The sequence below is a fragment of the Rattus rattus genome, chromosome 13, assembly GCF_011064425.1.
Source record: "Rattus rattus isolate New Zealand chromosome 13, Rrattus_CSIRO_v1, whole genome shotgun sequence".
Classification (NCBI taxonomy): domain Eukaryota; kingdom Metazoa; phylum Chordata; class Mammalia; order Rodentia; family Muridae; genus Rattus; species Rattus rattus.
In genome coordinates, this window is record NC_046166.1 from 11,177,198 (window position 1) to 11,196,813 (window position 19,616).

The 19,616-nt window shown below is 40.9% G+C and overlaps 1 protein-coding gene across 1 annotated transcript in view; it reads left to right on the top strand.

The window, feature by feature from the left end:
* Grid1 (glutamate ionotropic receptor delta type subunit 1) overlaps positions 1-19,616 on the top strand; it is a 731,950-nt gene that overhangs the window by 586,739 nt on the left and 125,595 nt on the right. The window contains exons 9-11 of the mRNA XM_032919192.1: positions 12,602-12,703; positions 14,237-14,434; positions 18,308-18,632. Coding sequence (XP_032775083.1) covers positions 12,602-12,703; positions 14,237-14,434; positions 18,308-18,632 — 625 coding nt within the window. The remainder of the gene's footprint in view (positions 1-12,601; positions 12,704-14,236; positions 14,435-18,307; positions 18,633-19,616) is intronic.

Genomic DNA, 19,616 nt, shown 5'->3' on the forward strand with positions numbered 1-19,616 from the left:
GTCCCTAGTAGGTCTTCCGTTTATTTGTTCATTCAATGGATATTTTAAAGCATGTGCTATGAGTTAGAAAATATGTCAGATATTTAGATTGTAAGAGTAAAACAAACAAACAAAAAGGACAGCAAAAATATCCTATGTAGCAGGAAAGTTGCTTTTTCACAATATAGTGTTTCAGAGTGTGAAGGAAACAGTCAGACCCTGTGCTTGAAAATATTGCAAACACTTAGAATAAATGGCCTAGAAAGGTTTTATCCAAAGTATAACTCATCAGGTAAGACCAGCCAGATGAGAGAGAGCCAAGCATGGGATGTGAATCAGAGAGATAAGCTTTATCAGGGTAGAGAAGAAAGACTGTACCCAGAGTTCTTTAATAGAAATGACCTTGGCTCGAGAGAGAGCATGACAGGCAGCCAATGATACTGGCTGAGGTGGGTGTTAGAGGGACAAATGGAGAGTGTAGTTCATTACGTTTGAAGAATAGATCTGGACTTAATGAGTCTTGGAGTCCTTGAAAAGGATTATCCATATTTCACAAGAGATGTGAATTTTAAGGTGATAACAATAAAATAACTTCCATCTTAGAAAATAAAAGAAAGAACATTCTGGAACTTGATGGAGATTAATAGATAAGAGTACTGGTAGGTCAAAGTTCTGGACAAGATATGATGGTACTATAAACCAGTCACTGCTTTTCAAGCTTACTGTGCCCCTGCATGGCCTGGTTAAATGCAGGCACTGATTCAGTTGACATGGGATAGACTTGAGGTCAGATTCTGCCAGGTCTCCGAACATATACACTGACAGAGGTCTAGAGTAATGACAAAGTGCCTTTTTAATGACCTGTTTTGTTGATGGATTAATTAATTATTAACTAATTGTGGTACTGTGGATCTGACCCAGCATCTTGTGAATTCCAGGTCTGTGCTGTGCTCTTCTACTGAGTTACATGGCTCCTGCTTTAGATGTCATCCATTTAATCTGTTTTACCAATGCTTTTCCACCATTCAAAATATTAATATTTCAAAGAGAAAATCTAGCTCAGAGACTTTGAAACACTGTAAATGAATAAGTACTGAAGGAACCAGCCTTTTGTAGAGCTTCCGATTTGGGGCATCACATGGGTTTGTTAAAAGCTAGAATTTGCAGGAAACATGTTATCACAGACAGTAATGAGGAAGTGCCCAAGGGGTGATGAAAAACATTAATTTCCTAATAAGATTTTATTAAGTGAATCAAAATGAAGCAGTAGTTTCTTTCTTAAAAGAGAGATTATCTATTCTGAGTAGATGGACATGAATTTTTAATACATCGTGCAGAACATTACTATAGCTCTATACCAGAATATTATAGGCTAAACAAAGAAAGATGCTCACTCCTGAAGATATGAGAGAGAATCGTAAGAGTGTGTTTAAATCATAAATAGTAATTAAAAAAGAAAGAGAAATGAAAGTGGCCAAGGGGAGGAGATGCCCCAGAGTTTAGAGAGGGTGTGATGGGAGACACCACTTTTTTTTTTTTTAATATATAGAGATTCACAGAACAGGCTTGCAGAATATAACTTGTCAGAATCCCGAATTGTGAATAATGTGTACAGTATAGTCGATTTAAATCAATACTAACTAATGAAATTAGAAAGCTATTCGTATGCGTTTGAATATAGCATAGGCATGAGAGAAAGAAATAGACTCTAATGAGAGCTACAGATAAGGACATTTAAACCCAAGCAGAGAGTATAAGCAGCTGAAGTAACTTGCTGAAGATCCCAGGCTCACAAGGGGGAAGAAATAGAATCCTAGCCTGGCTTGTTCTGCTGCACCATTACTAGAGCATTCGGTTTATTTGAAGAGACCAAACCAATACACCTAAGACAATTAAGGAGAGATACAAAGCCAACCTTACAGCCATAAGCTAGATCACTGTGTCGCTTCAAAATGAAAATCGCTTTATTGTTTTTCTTGTGATTATAAAAGCAATGCTTCCTCTCTGTACCACAATTCACATATTACAGAACTGTATTGTGCCGGAGAGAATGTTCCCTAAACCCTTACTGCTCTGACAAAGGCAGAAATAGCCACTTATGGCAGCCTTTGTGCTTAGGCAAATGTGTGTATCATCTCACACACTGAAATGAGCATAAGAAAAAGCTGAGGCATGCTATGTTTAATATTATATAATCACCACCCGCATGGAGTTATTTGCAGGTAAACTTCACTTCCCTTCTTGGTATGCTTGTTTTTTTTTTTTTTTGTTTTTTTGTTTTTTGTTTTTTTTGTTTGTTTGTTTGGGTTTTTTTTGTTTTTTTTGTTTGTTTGTTTGTTTTGTTTTGAGGCAGAGTCTTGTTATGCAGCCCAGGATAGCCTTGAACTCATAACACTCTTCCTGCCTCAGCCTCCTATGTGCTAGAATTAAACGTGTATGCCACCATGCCACCATGCCACCATACATGACTTTATGTTATTCTTGAACGTTTATGCAGTTTCACTCATTTTTTTCAAGACTTATGGGTGTCTCACTGTTCAAGGTTGATAGATCATCTTGGTAGGAAACTTTGGGACAGCTGCTCACATTACATCCACACCAAGAAGACAGAGAGACAAATGCCTCCGCTCAACTCGATTTCTTGAGTTCTGGACCCCAGCCCATGGAGGACTGCCGGCCATGGTTGAAGTTGCTTTTCCTATCTTAATTAACCTCATCTGGATAATCCCTCATAGACATACCCAGAGGCCATCCTAAATGCAGATAACCTCTTACCCAATTGCCTACAGGCTCCTCTCTCCTAAGCCTTTTCTAGATCCTGTCCTAGGGATAGTCAGCAACCACAACAGTTCATTTCTGGCCACTTGATGCCATGTAGCTCCCAGTAGTTAAAGCACCATCACTCAAGTGTCCTGCCAGGGTTTGGGTTGTACTGTTACGTTGAGAATCCTCCCCTCTAATCATGCTTTCCAAATGGTCATAGATGAGTCAGATGATAAGTTGGTCCCATTTGCCAGCATGTGGCTTTTTCATTTTCAAAATGTTTACCTGAGCACGCAAGGCATTTAGATGCAATTATCTGTGCCCATCTTATAAATACAGATTAATGTACGTTAGTGTATAATTACTACCAGGATATTTGAAATATAAACCACTTGTATCACCCTCAAGAACCCCAGCTTCCTCTTGCATATAATACTTTCCTTCTATTCCCAGCCTCAGGCAACAATGGACCCATTTTCATTACCTGTAATATTGCCTTGGTGAGACTGTCATATAAATAGAACCATGAAGTATGGGGTCTTTCGTGTCTGGCCTCATTCACATACTGTAATGCTTTTGAGCTTCATCTGCGTTGATGCATGTGTCTGTAGTTTGCTGCTTTTTGGTTCTGAGATAGTATTTGTGTTAGTTGTGATAGTGTTTATCTATTCATCAGCTGACCAGTTTGGAGGCTCCATTTTATTTTGCTACTATGAATGAAGCATCTGTGAAAATTCTCATCCACATATTTTTATGAGAATATTTTACGTTTCCCTTGTAGAATGCCTAGAGGTGGATTTGCTGGGTTGTGTGGTAAGTGTATTTTATTCCATAAAAAGTACCATACCTTCTAGTGTGGCTGCATATTTTAAATTCCATATATTCAATAGCATTTTGTAATATCCATCTCGAATTTGGGCTATTTTAGTGAGTTTTTGCACATTTTCATGGTTCAAAAGGAGAACACACATATTTCTTGCCTATACCTAGCTTTTAAATGTGTTTTTGTAAAGATAAGTTCTTTATTTTTGAAAATTAAGTGTAAGTTTTCTTCAGATAAAGCCACTGTCAGTCGTTTATTGACTATTTGCAAACTTAACACTGTCTCATAACCCTTGAGTGCTATGTCATATTTGTCTCTCCAACTTTATAGAGTGGGAACATGGTAGTGTGTGTGACCTTCCTTGCATGCATCTTGAAGTATTTTCTTCTTGCTGGAACCAGAGAAATACAAAGAATAAACATTTCACAGTATAATCATAGGCCAAAACTTTCTGAACAAGGACTTAAAAAGCACTGGAAATGACCCTGAGAATTGGCAAATGGAAGTGTGTGAAATACAAAAACTGTACAGCAAAGGGAAGATGAGATCATCTTCTACCATGAAAGGATGGACTGTAGAATAGTAGAAACCTTTTATATAGACTGGCAGTAGCTACTATATATAAAGAACTACAGAATTGAATCTTCTAGTCAGTAAGTAGGCTAATGAACTGAACAGTTTTAAAAATGGTCAATATCCTAGCCCATCAGGGAAATGCAAGTTAAAACTGTTCTGAGATTTTGTTTCGCCTTAGTCAGAATATCAAGGAATAAATGACAACATACAATGGCAAGGATGAAAGGAAAGAGGATCCTTCTTCATTGTTCTGAATGTGAACTAATGCAGCTACTGTAGAATCTATGGGAGATTCTAAGATAAACAGGTAGATGGATGGGTAGTTAGATGGATGGATAGATAGATAGATAGATAGATAGATAGATAGATAGATAGAAAGATAGATAGATAGATCAACAGATCAACCACATGTCTAAGTGACACCACTCCTGGTTATGTACTCAATGACTCTAAGTCCTGTCATAGAAATAGTTGGGCATAGTAATGTTAGATAGTTGTTCAGAATAGCTAGACAATGCGCTAGATGTCCATCAGTAGATGAGTCAACAAAATGCAGGGTACTCAGGAGACAGATCAGTCAGTAATGTGTTTGCTGCACAAGCATGGAGACCTGAGTATGGATTCCCAGAACTCACGTCCAAAGCCATGTGTGGCCGCACACATTTTTCACAGGACTAGGGAGTGAGAGGCAGGAGAATCCTTCCTGGCTAGTTAGATGTTTAGACAGAGTTGTTAGCTTCAAAAATAAGGCAGAGAATGACAAAGGAAGGCACCTCACCCAGTGTTGACATCTGGCACCCACATGCATACATGTGTGTGCACAGATAAAAAATAAATAAGCATGTAAAAGAACGTGATAAACGATGGTATTTTATTTAGCCATAAAGAATAGTGAAATCATAATTTTAAGAAAATAAATGGAGCTGGAAATTTATATTAAATGAAATGACTTAAATTCAGAAAGAATTGATATATTTTCTCCCACATAAGATTCTATATTTTAAATATATTTTACATATGTGTATATGTGTATATATAATTTATGTGTATAATAATATACATGCACTATATTCACAGGTAAGTAGAAGATTTGGAACTAGAAGGGAGGAAAACAGATTCCTAGGAGAGGGAGAAAGAAAGAAAAAAGAAAGAGAGAAAGGAAGAAAGAAAGAAAGGAAGAAAGGAAGACAGACAGACAGACTTTAGCGATGGCATCTTTACTGGTGCCAGTCTGTTCATCCCAGTGAGCTCTTGGTTTCTTGGGCTTTCGATTAACAGAGACTAAGCCTCCGGTGCGCCCATTGCTGCCATCATGAGCCTGTGGTCCTGGCAATGGTGGCATTTCCAGTTTTTCTCATCTTCCCTGTCAATATCACTGGACAACTTTTATTTCTCTTTTGGTGAAGGTTTGCCATGAAGCTTCTATATATCACAGTTCTCCTTTTACTTCATTTTTATTTCTGATTCTAACAGTTTTGCCCTCTACTGGGACAAGTTACGCTGGGGCTGGCTTTAAGATAGTGTAACTTTCACCAAGTGCTCAATTCCTTGTGCAGATGGCCTTGGTTGAGATAGCCTTTCGTTTCTTCCCTGTCAGAGTGAGTGGCTGTCCTACAGTATGTCTGGGAACTTAATGAGTTTACCTGCCCCTTTCTCAGTAGTAGTTTATTAACCTGGTGCTGACTGACAGCTTCTGCAAAGTAAACCTCCATACTAGTCTTAGTGACTCTCACAAGCTAGAATCCCCCTACGAATCCTCCAATTAGACATTGCTTTAGGAATCTTGGCCAAAAAAAATGTAACATTCTGCTCTCAGAAGCTAATGCTCCGCTTCTCAGATGTTGTCTTTTTTCTAAGCACGTCTTCCCTGCATTTGGCTTTGCTTATGGGTTGTAATTGGCAATTGGCTGAGAAACTAGCTCACTGGTAAAGTGGCTGCTTAGCATGTGTGAGGCCTTTGATTCAATCTCCTGAACCCCTTTCCCAAAAAGAAAGGACTTGTAATCAATTTTCTGAAATCATTGCTGGCTAAATGTCCAATTCAAGCTCACTCAAGATAATCGGTTCTTCTTCACCTTGTTCTCCTTCCAAGCCTATGATGCTTTGAAGCATACACTGAGTCCATTTGCTTTCCAATAATAGTGGCAACGGAGTGAACATCACGGAGGGCATATTATTTCAGGAAAGCCCTTCCAGTGACATGATAATCCAACACACTGTACCTATCATTGCTGAAGCCTCTGTCTCCATGGCGCCATCTGTACTGTGATGATGCCAGTCATAGGTTGATAGAGTTCACTTGGGACTTTAGCTCTGGTAGGGCCATGGTTATGAAATGAGTTTCTAATTCTAGTTTTCTCTTGAGACCTTCCTATCAGGTGCAGTGGTAGCAACTGACATGTCACTGATCTATTATGGTGTTGGGTTTTATGAAACATGGGATTTGGGGTTAAGTGAGTCAACTTTCCTTCCTTTCCCTCCCTTTCTCCTTTCCTTCCCTGGACTCCCGTCCCATCTCTGTTCTCTCCCTTCCTTCCTATTTTCTTACTCAGTCCCTGAAATGAATGAGACTAGGAAACTGATCCTTGCGCTATAAAGTAGTCAGATTGCTTATAAAGTAGTCAGATTTTCACCCTCCCTCCCATGAACAGAGAACGGCCTGTGCAATGACGTGATAGATCACAAAGTCCAATCTTCTAGAAGAATCTTATTCAGTTTAGGGTTAATAGCCCTGCATTTACTAAGAACAGGGCCACAAAGTTCTAAATCCTCACATCTTACAACTTAGTGTTTCGAAGTTCCTGCTGGTGTTCCAGCATGAAGAGCACCCCCAATTGACTCAGGAAATGCATTTTTCTGAGTCTAGTGGCTTGTGAAATTTATTCCCCAATTGGCTGATCTCTGGAACAGTTGTTTGTCATAATCAGATTTCGAGCCCATCTATCTCCTTCCAAGCACTGACGGTCATAACCCTTTGCTCCATCCTTGCTTCTGGTCTGGGTGGTGCAGATCTCCGCAGTGAATGCAAACACGGCTCTTATCACCTAGCAGCAGTGCTCGTTTTGTTTAACAGTGCTAGAAATTAGTTTTTTGGGCACTGATCTTGACAGGTCAGCTGTCAAAAGTGGGTGTCTATGGCCATCAATCCACTGATCCCATAAACAACATCCTGTCTACAAAATTCAGTCAGTGTACGTAGGCACGGATGAAATGGTCTGGAGCTTTGTGACTAAGTGTCAGGACTTCTTCAAGTAAAAAAGCTTTCTGACTCTCCATTTATCAAGTCTATCAGGCTCATTTGACTCTTACTGACTGAGACATTCTCCTCGCAATCTGATCTGGGAGCACCGTATATACCCTTAGGGTGGAGATGGGGCACATTTCCTTCCTATGTTGGCTGACTGCAAGCTTTGGGATTATTTTAAACTCCATTGGATCCTCTCATTGGAACTATCTTGATCTAGTATTGTAGATAGGGTATTACGAGGCGTTGCCTCTCTCAGAAAGCGCCGATGCTGGTCGTGAGATTTGGGCAAGAACACATAGCTTTGTGGAAATTGTCTCAGCCGCGGGCGTAGAGCTCTGTTCTCATCTGGGAGAATAATAAACTTTCTTGCCCAACGCCAAGGATCCTGAATCCTGGAACACAGTTGTACTTTGATGTGTCTGAAAGACAGAATTTGCGTTTCACTTTGAAGTGTTCCTTTCTTTGCAGGCTATAGGATGCCTAAAGGCCAAAGAGAGAAAGTTGATATTGAAAGCAAAGCAAGGGGTTGGGGATTTAGCTCAGTGGTAGAGCGCTTGCCTAGGAAGCGCAAGGCCCTGGGTTCGATCCCCAGCTCTGAAAAAAAAAAAACCAAAAAAAAAAAAAAAAAAAAGAAAGCAAAGCAAAGAAAACAAACCAAAAACCCCCTTTAAGTTCGAAGCTTTTTCAGAACCAAAGATAAGGGTGAAAACAGGCTTACAAGGCTGATGTCCACATTGATTTAAATGTTCTTTCACTAGATTTGACTGAACAGTAGCAAAAATGTTTGATGTCATCCCACTTTCTTAATAGAGAAGGGCTCCTGCGTTCATGAATCTGGGCTTCTCCTGTGGGTAACTCTCTGTCTTCAGACCTGCCGAGATCCACCAGATCACTCTAGCTTGGAGTTTTAGGGCCTAGACAGTGGTCAAGTATGTGTCTCCTAGGAGATGAGGGACCCCACTCCATAGTTTATTGCAGACAGAACATGGACTTTTTGCTTGTTTTAGAAGAGCCTTAACTTAGTGACAGATAAGACTCCAGATGCACTTCTTTCCGTTTTCTTTCATAAAAAGTCATTGATAAGAACGTGTAATTGTTATGCAAGTTACTGTTTATGTAACACTCCGTCTTCCTTCCGGTCAAAGTGGTGAAAATCCTATTAAAGATGAGCAATAAGCAGTAATGAGGGCTGTTTGCTATCACTCTGCCGATATGCGATACATATTTTAACATACATTGTTCCATTTCTGTCCACACTTTTTCTTTACGTATTATTCAGGTTATATAGTACAAATGGTTTGCACCCCATTTGTGATTCTTAATTAAGCTGGTTTATGAAAGGGTATTTCAAAATTATTTTATTCATTTACTACCCTCTCAACTTGGCGGGCAGGAAATACAGATACATTCTAGTTCATAAGTAAGAACATGTAATATGAGTGAATATATTTAACAAGTATTTGATGACAACCTTTTGTGTCTCAAATGCTCGAGCATCATCTAGGTAAATGGTGAGACCAGCTACAATACATGACTCAGTCATAAAAATCTGCTTCTCACACCTTCAGGTCCCCATCTTCTCCACATCTTCACCAGTTACAGCAGCCTGTTATGGAGAAGAGACCACAGTGGTGTCAGAGGCAAGGTTGGACCAGATGATGGCGATGAGCAAGGCTAGCTGCTGTGTTTGGTCCCAGAGAGTAGAGCAGGAAATTAGATCCCAAAGCTGCCCCAGAGATCTATCCTGAGTCTAAGGCTCTGGAGACCATGTCTAGTGCAACTTTGCATAAATCCTGGAGGCCATGAAAAACGTTAATGAGCTGTTATGAATATAATATACCAATGTATGATAATGCGAGATATGTTTGTATCCTAACATCAGGGAAAGATGGGATCTGAGAATGATCAGTGAGACATCGACCGCTTTTCTGTTATTCTAAAAACTATTCTAAGGTGAAAATATTTTTAAAAACGAGTCATAGTTTATCAGACCCAGAAGAAGAGAAATGCTATCCTGGGCAGAAAGAATTGAGCATAAGGTTTAGGAAGTACGTAATGCGCACAGGAAGAGTAGGATTCCTGGGGCTGGGAAGTATCTAAACTGGGCTGAAAGTCAGAGTGAAGTTGGGGTTGGGAAAGCTGTTGTTTTCGATCAGACTTAGGGATATTTGATATTCCGTACTCTGTAGGGAATGAGGATTTATTACAAAATGATAATTCACCTACTTTGTGTTTTGACTTATTTGTTTTGAAATTTTTAAAGATGTATTTTATGCATTTAAGGATTTTGCCGGTATATATGTCTGTGTCTATGTATGCTTGATGCCCATGAAAGGTGGAAAAGGAAAATAGATCTGTTGAAACTGGAGTTAAGGGTAGTTGTGACTACCATGTTTGTGCCGAAAATCTTGGTTTCTTGCAAGAGCAATAAGTGTTCTTAACCACTAAGGCATCTCTCCAGGCCTGGTTAACTTATTTGAAAGGTATATTCCAACTCACAGAGGGTGGATTAAAGGCGAATTCACAGCACTGAGACTAATAAGGAAACTGTTGCAATGGTATTAGGCAGAGTAGTGCTGCTTAGTAGTGGGTAGAAACAAAGCATGCTTAGAGATATATTGAAAGGCAGAGCTTACCCTGCAAGAGAGCTAAAATCTAAGCAGGCAAGGGTTTTATTTCATGCTCCTTTTTGCTTTTACTCTCAATTCTTGTGCCCAAGTATAATGTCAATACAAATGTATCCCGGATGCTGAAGGCTAGGCAAAGCATCACAGTAGGTGCTCGTTCAAGACAGGATATCCAAGTGTTAAGATCCTGTCCCTGTGCCAGCGATGCTTGGCAGCAGCTGTAGAAACCTAATCGGAACACGGTATAAAATATCCAGGTGATAGACTGTTATGTCAGGATTGCCGTCATCATAATGATGAATGCCTTTACCGTTCTGATGGTAAAAGACACCTCCAAACACTACCCACATACCAGAAGTAGGGACCACAAATCAGGAATCATCAGCTCCAGTATCAGCTAACCAGTTATGGGATGCAGATGCAGGTGGTCAAAATGCAACCTATTCCTGGCCCTTAGGTCCATTCTGTATCATACAAAGGGGACAGGAAACCAAACCCTTGACTGGGTTTTGTCTCTGATAAGCATTTTATTTTAAAGATTGTATTTACTTTTATTTGATGTATACAAGTGTTTTGTCTCCATCTCTGTAAGTGTACCACATGTATTCAATATTTGTGAGGCCTGGTGATGACATTGGATCTCCTAGAACTAGATTTGTAGGCGGTTATAAGTAGTATTGAGGGTTCTGGGAACTGAACCTGGGTCCTCAGTAAGAGTAGCGGGTACTCTTAACTGCTAAGCTATGTCTTCAGCCATGGCTTTAAATTTTAATCAGCTTCATGAATCCAGAGTCAGGGTGCTATTACGGTGGGTGATGGCTACATTGGTTTCTCTTGATTCAGTTCTCAGAGAATGGTACCATTAACATCCATGATGTCTTTGATTAGAATTCTGGGGAATCTCAATGTACTCTTCACTCCACTGGGCTACAAATTAGTTAGCAGTGATATGGCCTCCTTAGACTAGTGACCATTCTTTAAATTAAATCATTTAGTCTCTACTGGCAAACATCCTGTTATTTAAGATGGAGTAGATATTGGGTCCAAAGTTACAATAAGAAATGCCGGGCTTCTTTTAGGCCAGGTGTGGGATTCTATAATCTTGTTCTAATGGCTTTGTTTGGGGTCTCACAGTTATAGTATCTCTCTCAACTTCTAGAACAGTGGCTTCTTTGGGTTGATTGTCAGAAATCGAGGGAGTGTTGGGAGAGTAGATGTATCTTAAATGCAGCTTTGACAGCTCTTTTAGGGCCCCATGGTACATGTCCAGAGAAATGAATCTGAAGTTCAATAGGTATCTTGTGTTCCTTCCCTAATGAAGAGTGTTCACTGCATAGAGCTGTTCGATCCATTAACCCCTTGCTATGTAAATGGTGGTCAGTGAAGCAATAGCAGCAGGGGTTGCTGGGGAGCTTGTTAGACATGAAAAGGCTCATCAGAAAGCATAGCGAAAAGCCATGTGACCCGCACATGTCTGTAGTCTGAGAACTGCCAATTTAATTAATAGCAGTGGTTCACAATCCTGGCTGAATGAGTCACCAGGAGAATTAACATATCCATATATTGTCTACTGCCAGCTAATTAAATCAGAATCTTCATAGATGGGGAAAGCTGTGTTCAAAAATGCCCCCCCCAAAGAGCCCAATATGCAGATATACTAGTAGGTCAAGAAGCATTAATATTATCCATGACCAGACTTCAAGGCTTCAAGGTTTTTATTTAGTTGACTCCAAAGGGGTCTAGTGTGTGTGTGTGTGTGTGTGTGTGTGTGTGTGTGTGTGTGTGTGTGTGTGTGTGTGTGTGTGTGTGTGTGTGTGTGTGTGTTCTCTTCAATAATACTTGGGAATTATTGACAAAACGAGGGTCTGATCATTATTACTGAGTCCTTGTAGTACTGCAGAAAGGAACAGTGATTCTTGAACACTTTTGTCTGTCGTCTCTACTGTTCCAACGGCAGTGTCCTCTTCATATTCTTAGAATATGCATCAGAAACACAGCAGACCATTATATATAGCCTAAGGACTCATAAAGATATTGGCAGATACCACCATATGTGATTGGCTACTAGCTTCCATGTCCAATCACAAAAGTTATAGAGCTTGTACCACAGCAAAAATAGGCAGAGACTTTAACTCTGGGTATCACAGGCCCCAGGATGCTTGGCAGGCTATATACCTGTGGTTTTTGTTAACTGAATTATTATTCTCAATTTAATCCATTGTGGTACCATCAGATGGAAAGTTAAAGGCACAGTTAGGGAAGAGGACACAGCGTGGGGACACTGTGACATCGTTTTCATGGAGGACAGAATAAATTAGATATAAACATTCATTCCAGTGGCCAAATTCTACCAATTGACTTTATTTTAGGGATTTTGGAACTCTAGGGCTCCAGATGAGGTGATGGGAGAAAAGAAACTGTGTGTTAGATACATCTCTCTCCTCTTTATGGCTTTGAGATGCCTCTGGGTCTCTAAGAAATCCAGATGTTGCTGTCTAGCTGTCTGGTTTAAGACTCCAGTTTAGGAAGAGCTCCGAAGGTATTTACAAGTCTTCTATCCCTCACTCTTCTGTTTTTCCTCCACAGCTGGCGACCTGGGACTCAGAGAAGGGCTTGAATGGCAGTCTGCAGGAGAGACCCATGGGCAGCCGCCTCCAAGGACTGACTCTCAAAGTGGTGACTGTCTTGGTAGGATCATGGGGATGTCCTGGGAACTTTGTTCTCCAGGTTCTCTGAGTCAGAGGCTACCCTATGGTTAATGCAGGCTTGAGCAGGGAATATGAAGGTCTCTCTGGTTAATGCAGGGTTCAGAAGGGGATCTCGGGGTGCCACTTGAGGTCCCAGGAGTTCTATCATTCAATTAACGATACGAATAACCTAATAGAGAGTGAGATGGAAGGTCTTCCCCAAGGACTTCTGGGATTTCCGGGGAACACTGTTGAAGGACCACTCGTGTTGCCTGCTGCTGGGATCCCAAGAATTGTTTTCAATGTGACTAAGTCCACACCTCCTGCTACTCCTTAGGAGAACAGTGTAGGTAGCCAGCCTCCCCAGAAAGATACTCAGAGGAAGACATTCTCCTAGTGCCCACACTGCTGAGGGAAAAAGTGATAATAAATTTGCAATGAATAAATGTTCATTAGTTATACTTTTTCTACATAGATTTCCTAGAATCATAGACTTATACAATTTTCAGACTCATGTTCCCTTTTAATTCACTTTTTTCTTTTAGAAAATCTTAAATTTTTCTCATTTTGGGGTAGGCCAGTCATACTCTTTCCTTCCCACCAAGAAACTCACAAACCTTCCCCTGCAGCATTTCTGCATTCCCTATGTGCATAGCATGAGTGAGCCTTACATCCTGTTTCTTTTAACTAAAGTAACTCCATTAGATGCATCCCTGGGACTCTTCGCCCTCAGCACCTTCATGTTCAGTTTCACATAAGAAGAAATGGTGGGGATGGATGACTGGAATGTTTTATAGATGGTCACCTAACTCCCAGGACATAGCATATAGACTATAGGTATGAACTCGGCATAGTTTAGATTCATGATCTGAGGGTTTAATTCTTTCCTATCCTTTGACTTATGATGTAATTTTGACCCGTTAACGGGCACTTACTTTCTAGTACAACCTGATAGATAAAATGGTGTCTTCTTCCCATCTAATACCACATAGCTTTATGACCAGGCATTATACTACATAAAAAGTGTTACAGTTCTTCCGATGCTACTGTAGAGGGATGGCATATACTACAGACAGAGTCCTGTGTCAGTATGAGTTCTATAGAAGAAGGAAGGCATATATACCATTTTATTGTGGGGTCTGAGGGTTAGGAGAGAGGCTAGGAAGATATACACAGGGTAATTAAATCCCCACTGCCCCGTGCTGACCTGTTGGCTGGAGCATAGCTCTGTGCACTGTACCTTGACTGTCCATAAAGTGCTTTTAGAAAAGGGCAGAGGAGTTCAGCCTTTGGGCAGAAATTGGGTAAATACCAACATTTCACTCTTGCTGTTGCCATTGGTGTCATTATTGTCCATGCTGGGGATGGAACCCATGCATATGCTAAACAATTGCTTTTCCGTTGAGCTATGCCCCCAGCCCTAATTCTAACAGTCTAATGTTACAATTCATCGTATTGGTCTCTGTACCAACACCCTGGGAATAAATGTCAGTGAGTCCGTTGAGTTGAAGGATGTTTATTCTGTTTTCTGCAGGAAGAGCCTTTTGTGATGGTAGCTGAGAATATCCTTGGACAGCCCAAGCGTTACAAAGGGTTCTCCATAGATGTGCTGGATGCGTTGGCTAAAGCTCTCGGATTCAAATATGAGATATACCAGGCCCCTGATGGCAGGTATGGCCACCAGCTCCATAACACCTCCTGGAACGGGATGATCGGGGAGCTCATTAGCAAGGTAAGTTTCAGGATCAGGGCCCCAAAGAGGGGCATTCCACTATGTCTCTAAGACGCACCTGAATTTGTCTCATTGCATGTTTGAGTTCTTGGGACAATACTGAGACATCCCTGTCCTCTCCCTCTTCTATTTTGTGCCTGTTTCTGCTCTTTTATTTTCTCAGACTCCGACAACCTCAACTTTCTCTGTTTTGTACATTATTCATCCTTTTGGAGCCTACCCGCTATAGTAAATCTTCTCTGTAATTAACTCTTTCATTAACCACTTCTGTATTTGGACTGAAGTGGGAAACTCATCGTCCTCTCCAAGGAGTTCTACTAAGTGCTTGTTCTTCAATATCTCACAGACTACATGTGTAGTCTGTGCGCATGCAAATGTGAGTGTGTAAATGTGAGTGGTCACGGTCACATGTCAGCCTTGTGTGCTGAAGGTGTGGCATCCCCATACTTTCACATAACAATTTTACATTGTAATGTTTCCTCCTGTCTGCAGACCAATTCCTCATTGAAACTTACAGCATCAAGGTGATTTCATCCTCTCATGCTCTTATTCCTGTTATTTCATGGCCTTTGTTACAATGGTGACTCCCTCTGTTATATTACTGCTTCCAATGGCCTTAAAAATTCCTGACATTGCCGTGGGCAAACTTAGACCCACGGTCTCTTGTCACACGAGTTATCTTTAGTGTAAATATTCCCCTGTATCACATTAGCATCTTGCAGGCCACCTTCTCTGCTACTTCATGACCACGACCTGTTGTTCTTCTGATTATTTAAGGGTGTGTGTGTCTTTTTCTCATAAAACAAAATCTTATTTTCTAAGCTAATGTAGGAAGACACTAGGCCTATTACTTTGCCAGTTTCATTAAACTTTTATTGTAAAAGAAACTTTGTTGTAGTAGAATTTAGATACTATGAAAATTGCCCGGTTTAAATCTTAGTTCCAATGATATTTAGGGATTGTACCGAGGTTGTATAAGCACCACTATAATCCGTTCTCTAAGCACTTCCATTATCCCATTGTGGGCACTCATATGCAGTTAGAGTTAATTCCGTTCTTACTCTTACCCCTTAGTCTCCTTGCTTCTTCTGAAGCAGTGGCTCTCAATCTTTCTAATGGTACAGCCCCTTAATACAGTTCCTCATGTTGTGGTGACTGCAACCATAAAACTATTTCGTTGCCACTTTATAACTGCAATTTTGATACTGTTATAAACCCTAATGTAAATATCTGATATGCAGGATATTTGAAATGTGACCCCTGTTGGGGCTGCAATCCACAGATTGAGAAGCACTGCGCTACATGGCTGCAGTGTAATGTGTACACGTGGAGGTATAGCAAGTGGCTTCCTGGTGTGTGGCTCTCCACTTGGCATACATATGTGAGAGTTTTCACTCTGGAATATTTCTGCACCCCTCTGACACTGTAGCCTTTCCTACCCTGTGTACCCTTTTGTGATCATTCAGAAGAACCCTCATGCCCTTCATTCCATTTGATTTCCTGTGTTCTTGATTATTTAATATATTAAAATCTTGCATCCATTTTATTATTTATCCTCAATGTGTACAGTCATGTTTCTACATGAAATCTAGAGGTCTGTACAGATTAATATATGCATGAGTGTACTTTCTATCTTCAATTGTGTCCCCATTTTCCTTTGCCCGGTGTCATGGCTACAACCCTAAGAGAGGTTCCACACATTTTCTTTTTGTCCTCAAGATACCTGGTAACTTTTGTTCCCTCTCAAAGGAAAATCAAGTTATCCTTATATATTTTGGAAATAAGTTGAAACTTTAGGTAAAATTTCTACTTCCTATAACACACATGCTTATAAGTACAGGGCCTCCATCACTAATGGGGGACTATCTCTTGCAGTCACAGGAAGCCCCTGAAATTGTATTTTAAGTTGATTTCAGTTTGCCTCCTCTGGATATTGCTCCATAAATAAATTCCCCATCCATCTTATGCTACCTCCCGTGCTCCAATTTAATCTCTTTTACAGCTCTTTAAATATTTTATGAACATTTATTCTTTATTACCTTGTGTGTGTGTGTGTGTGTGTGTGTGTGTGTGTGTGTGTGCATATGCGGGCACACGCACGCGCATGCATGTGCACTTATATACACATCACTGAGTTCATGTGGAGTCCAGAGGAATTGCAAGAGTCATTTCTTCTCTTCTACCATATGGGTCCTACGGACCAAACTCCGGTTGGCAGGGTTGGTAGCCGGATCCTGACTTGCTGAGCCTCTCAGGGGCCCTATTCCTCAGCTGTCAAATATTCCGCAAACTCCCACAACCTCAAAAGAGATTGCTTGATCTTTGGTTCTTGAGAAGGGCAATAGAAACCCAGCATGCTCTGGCATGGGTAAGCTTCAACAATCTCCCCATGTTATTCTACGTTGTTAGAATTCAACGTAGGACCCTGATTTTATCTCTGCCTTCGAGCTTGCACATTAAACCTTATAAAATCCTTCTATGTACATTCTCTCTATTCGAGCTTAGAGTTAAGATATGCGGCCTTAATTGGTCACTCTCAAACATCCCTGTTTCTGGAGCTTCCTTGAGGCAAGGTCAGGATGCTGACTGCACATCTCAGCCCCTGTGTTCACAGGAGGATTAGAGGTCCCATTACGTTCTGCCCATTCTCTTAACCTTCACAAAACAGTTCACTTTAATGCAGTCTTGGAGGACGGTTTTCAGGTTATAATATGGCATGTCCTGAGAGATTCTTCCTGACTATAAGAAGAATCAGCCAACACGTCTGCAGGTCTTAAGTTAAGAGTAACATGTGGTCCCTCTATTCTTTGAGGATAGTACCTTGGCTTAAAGTATATACATAAAACAAGAAAGGCAGCAAGATGGCTCAGGAAGTAACAATACTTGCTGTTCAAGATGGCGGACCAACATTTAACTTCTAGAACCCATGTAAAGGTAGGAGTGAAGCAATAGATGAAGTGGTCCTCTGGCCTCCATACCTGTACCTGCCAATACCCTTCTCTGTCTCTTTCTTTTCATTGTCTTTCTGTCTCTCCAGATATATACATACACAAATAATAAAAACTTTAAAAATCAATGAAAATGAATATATTTTTGAGATTGAGTATAGTTGTACAGTCATTTAACTTTTGAGGTATTTTAGAAGCAAAGCCAATCTCCAGATCAATTGGAGTAATGAAAGTTGAAGAAGCTTGCTGGGGAAATGGCATGAGTCTATGCCCTTGACAGGCAAGGAGGATGCATATCAACCTTGCAGGAAGAAGGGTGTCCTTGGTAGGAAGTAGAGGGCCACGTGCTCTTTTGGCTTACACTTCTATTTGGTGGTGTGTTTCAGTATTATGGCGCTTTTGACAGGAACACAGGAAGAAACAACAGAAGACAGAGTTTGGTAGGTAGACTGATAGGAAAATGAGCAGGTGTAATTCATAGAAAGTGAAACTACTTCATTGAATTTTATTGTCTTAGACAGTGGTTCTCAGCCTTCCTAATGCTGTGACACAGTTCCTTATGTCGTGGTGACCCCCAACCATTTTGTTGCTAATTCATAAATTGTAATTTTGCTAGTTGTGAATCATAAGGTAAATACCTGATTTGCAAGATATCAAATATTCAACTCCCCATAAAGGGTCTTGACCCACAGGTTAAGAATAGAAGTCATTTCTAGGTCCAGGGAGAGATATCTGTAAGAAGACGTGTGGGTAGTAGACAGCATGGCGTTGGGTTTTTCTTTTGTTCTCTGCGTTCTCACAGGTCAGCTGTCAAACCCATTGCCTCTGAGCAGATCTTTGAAATGGGTAGAAGGTGGACCTTGATCTAGGGTGGAAAGCATCCAAGAGCTCCAGGTCACCTCTCATGAACTTCTTTGACTTTCAGAGAGCAGACTTGGCCATCTCTGCTATTACCATCACCCCGGAGAGAGAGAGCGTTGTGGACTTCAGCAAGCGATACATGGACTACTCAGTGGGGATCCTCATCAGGAAGCCGGAGGAGAAAATCAGCATCTTCTCCCTTTTCGCCCCCTTTGACTTTGCGGTGTGGGCCTGCATTGCTGCAGCCATTCCCGTGGTGGGTGTGCTCATATTCGTGTTGAATCGGATACAGGCTGTACGGTCTCAGAGTGCCGCCCAGCCACGGCCCTCAGCTTCTGCGACTTTGCACAGTGCCATCTGGATCGTCTATGGGGCCTTTGTCCAGCAAGGTACATTTCCAGTTTTCCGCCGTCCGAATAGACCTGGGAACCAGAAAAAGCCCATTCTTTGGCAAAATTCTCAGATGCATACCACAAAAGTCATTTTAAATGTGATTTTATTTGATCTCAGGACAGTGCCCGTATCAGGCTGCACTCTGTTTTTCCAAGCAATACCAGGTAGAGATTAAATAAAGCCACAAAATCTCAACTGCCAATCCTGATTCTCTATTTTAGATAAAATTAACTTTGGACTTCAGTGCGTTTTCTTCCCCTCCCACGTTAGAGTGATTGTTATGCACACGAGGTTGTCAAACGGAACTTAGAACAAAAATCAACACAGTACAGCCATCTGTAAGCTGTTCTTGAAATATGACGCCTCCTGCCTTCCAGGGGCCTGATAGCACTTCTCTCCAGTGGTGAGTTTCAGGATTGTGCAACTTTGACCAGAAATCACAAATTACAAATGTCTTCATGTGAATCTCTACCCTACGTGTATCATAGCAAAAGCTTTTCAAGGTTATAGAAGGAGAATGGGGGGGGGGGAGCTTTCTTCAACTGCCACTTAAGGGTCCAAAGAGAAATAAAGGGCAGGAAGAGGTAGCTTCTCAGGGAAAGCTACGTGCAATGCTTTCTGTAAGTCCTGGTTGTGTGTGGGATCATCCAGTGAGGGCCGGATATTAATAAAAGTGATATGGGCAATCTTACTTTTCTGGATTAAAAGAAAACAGGAAAGTGTCCAGATAGGAAGAAATTCTTTATTTACAGAATAAGTGTACTCTATTAGGCACCAGCCCTGAAAGTTCTTCCCATAATGAGACAGAATATCCTTGGTGTTATGACCAATGTCTCATCACTGGATTCTAATCTCTGTGGGGGAGGGGTGGACTTTTATCATCCTCTGGCCTTTCCCAATATTGGTGGTTTGAAAGGCATTTCCTTAAAAATATAATGTCCTATGAACACGTGCCAGCAGTCTTTGACCTTGACCAAGGA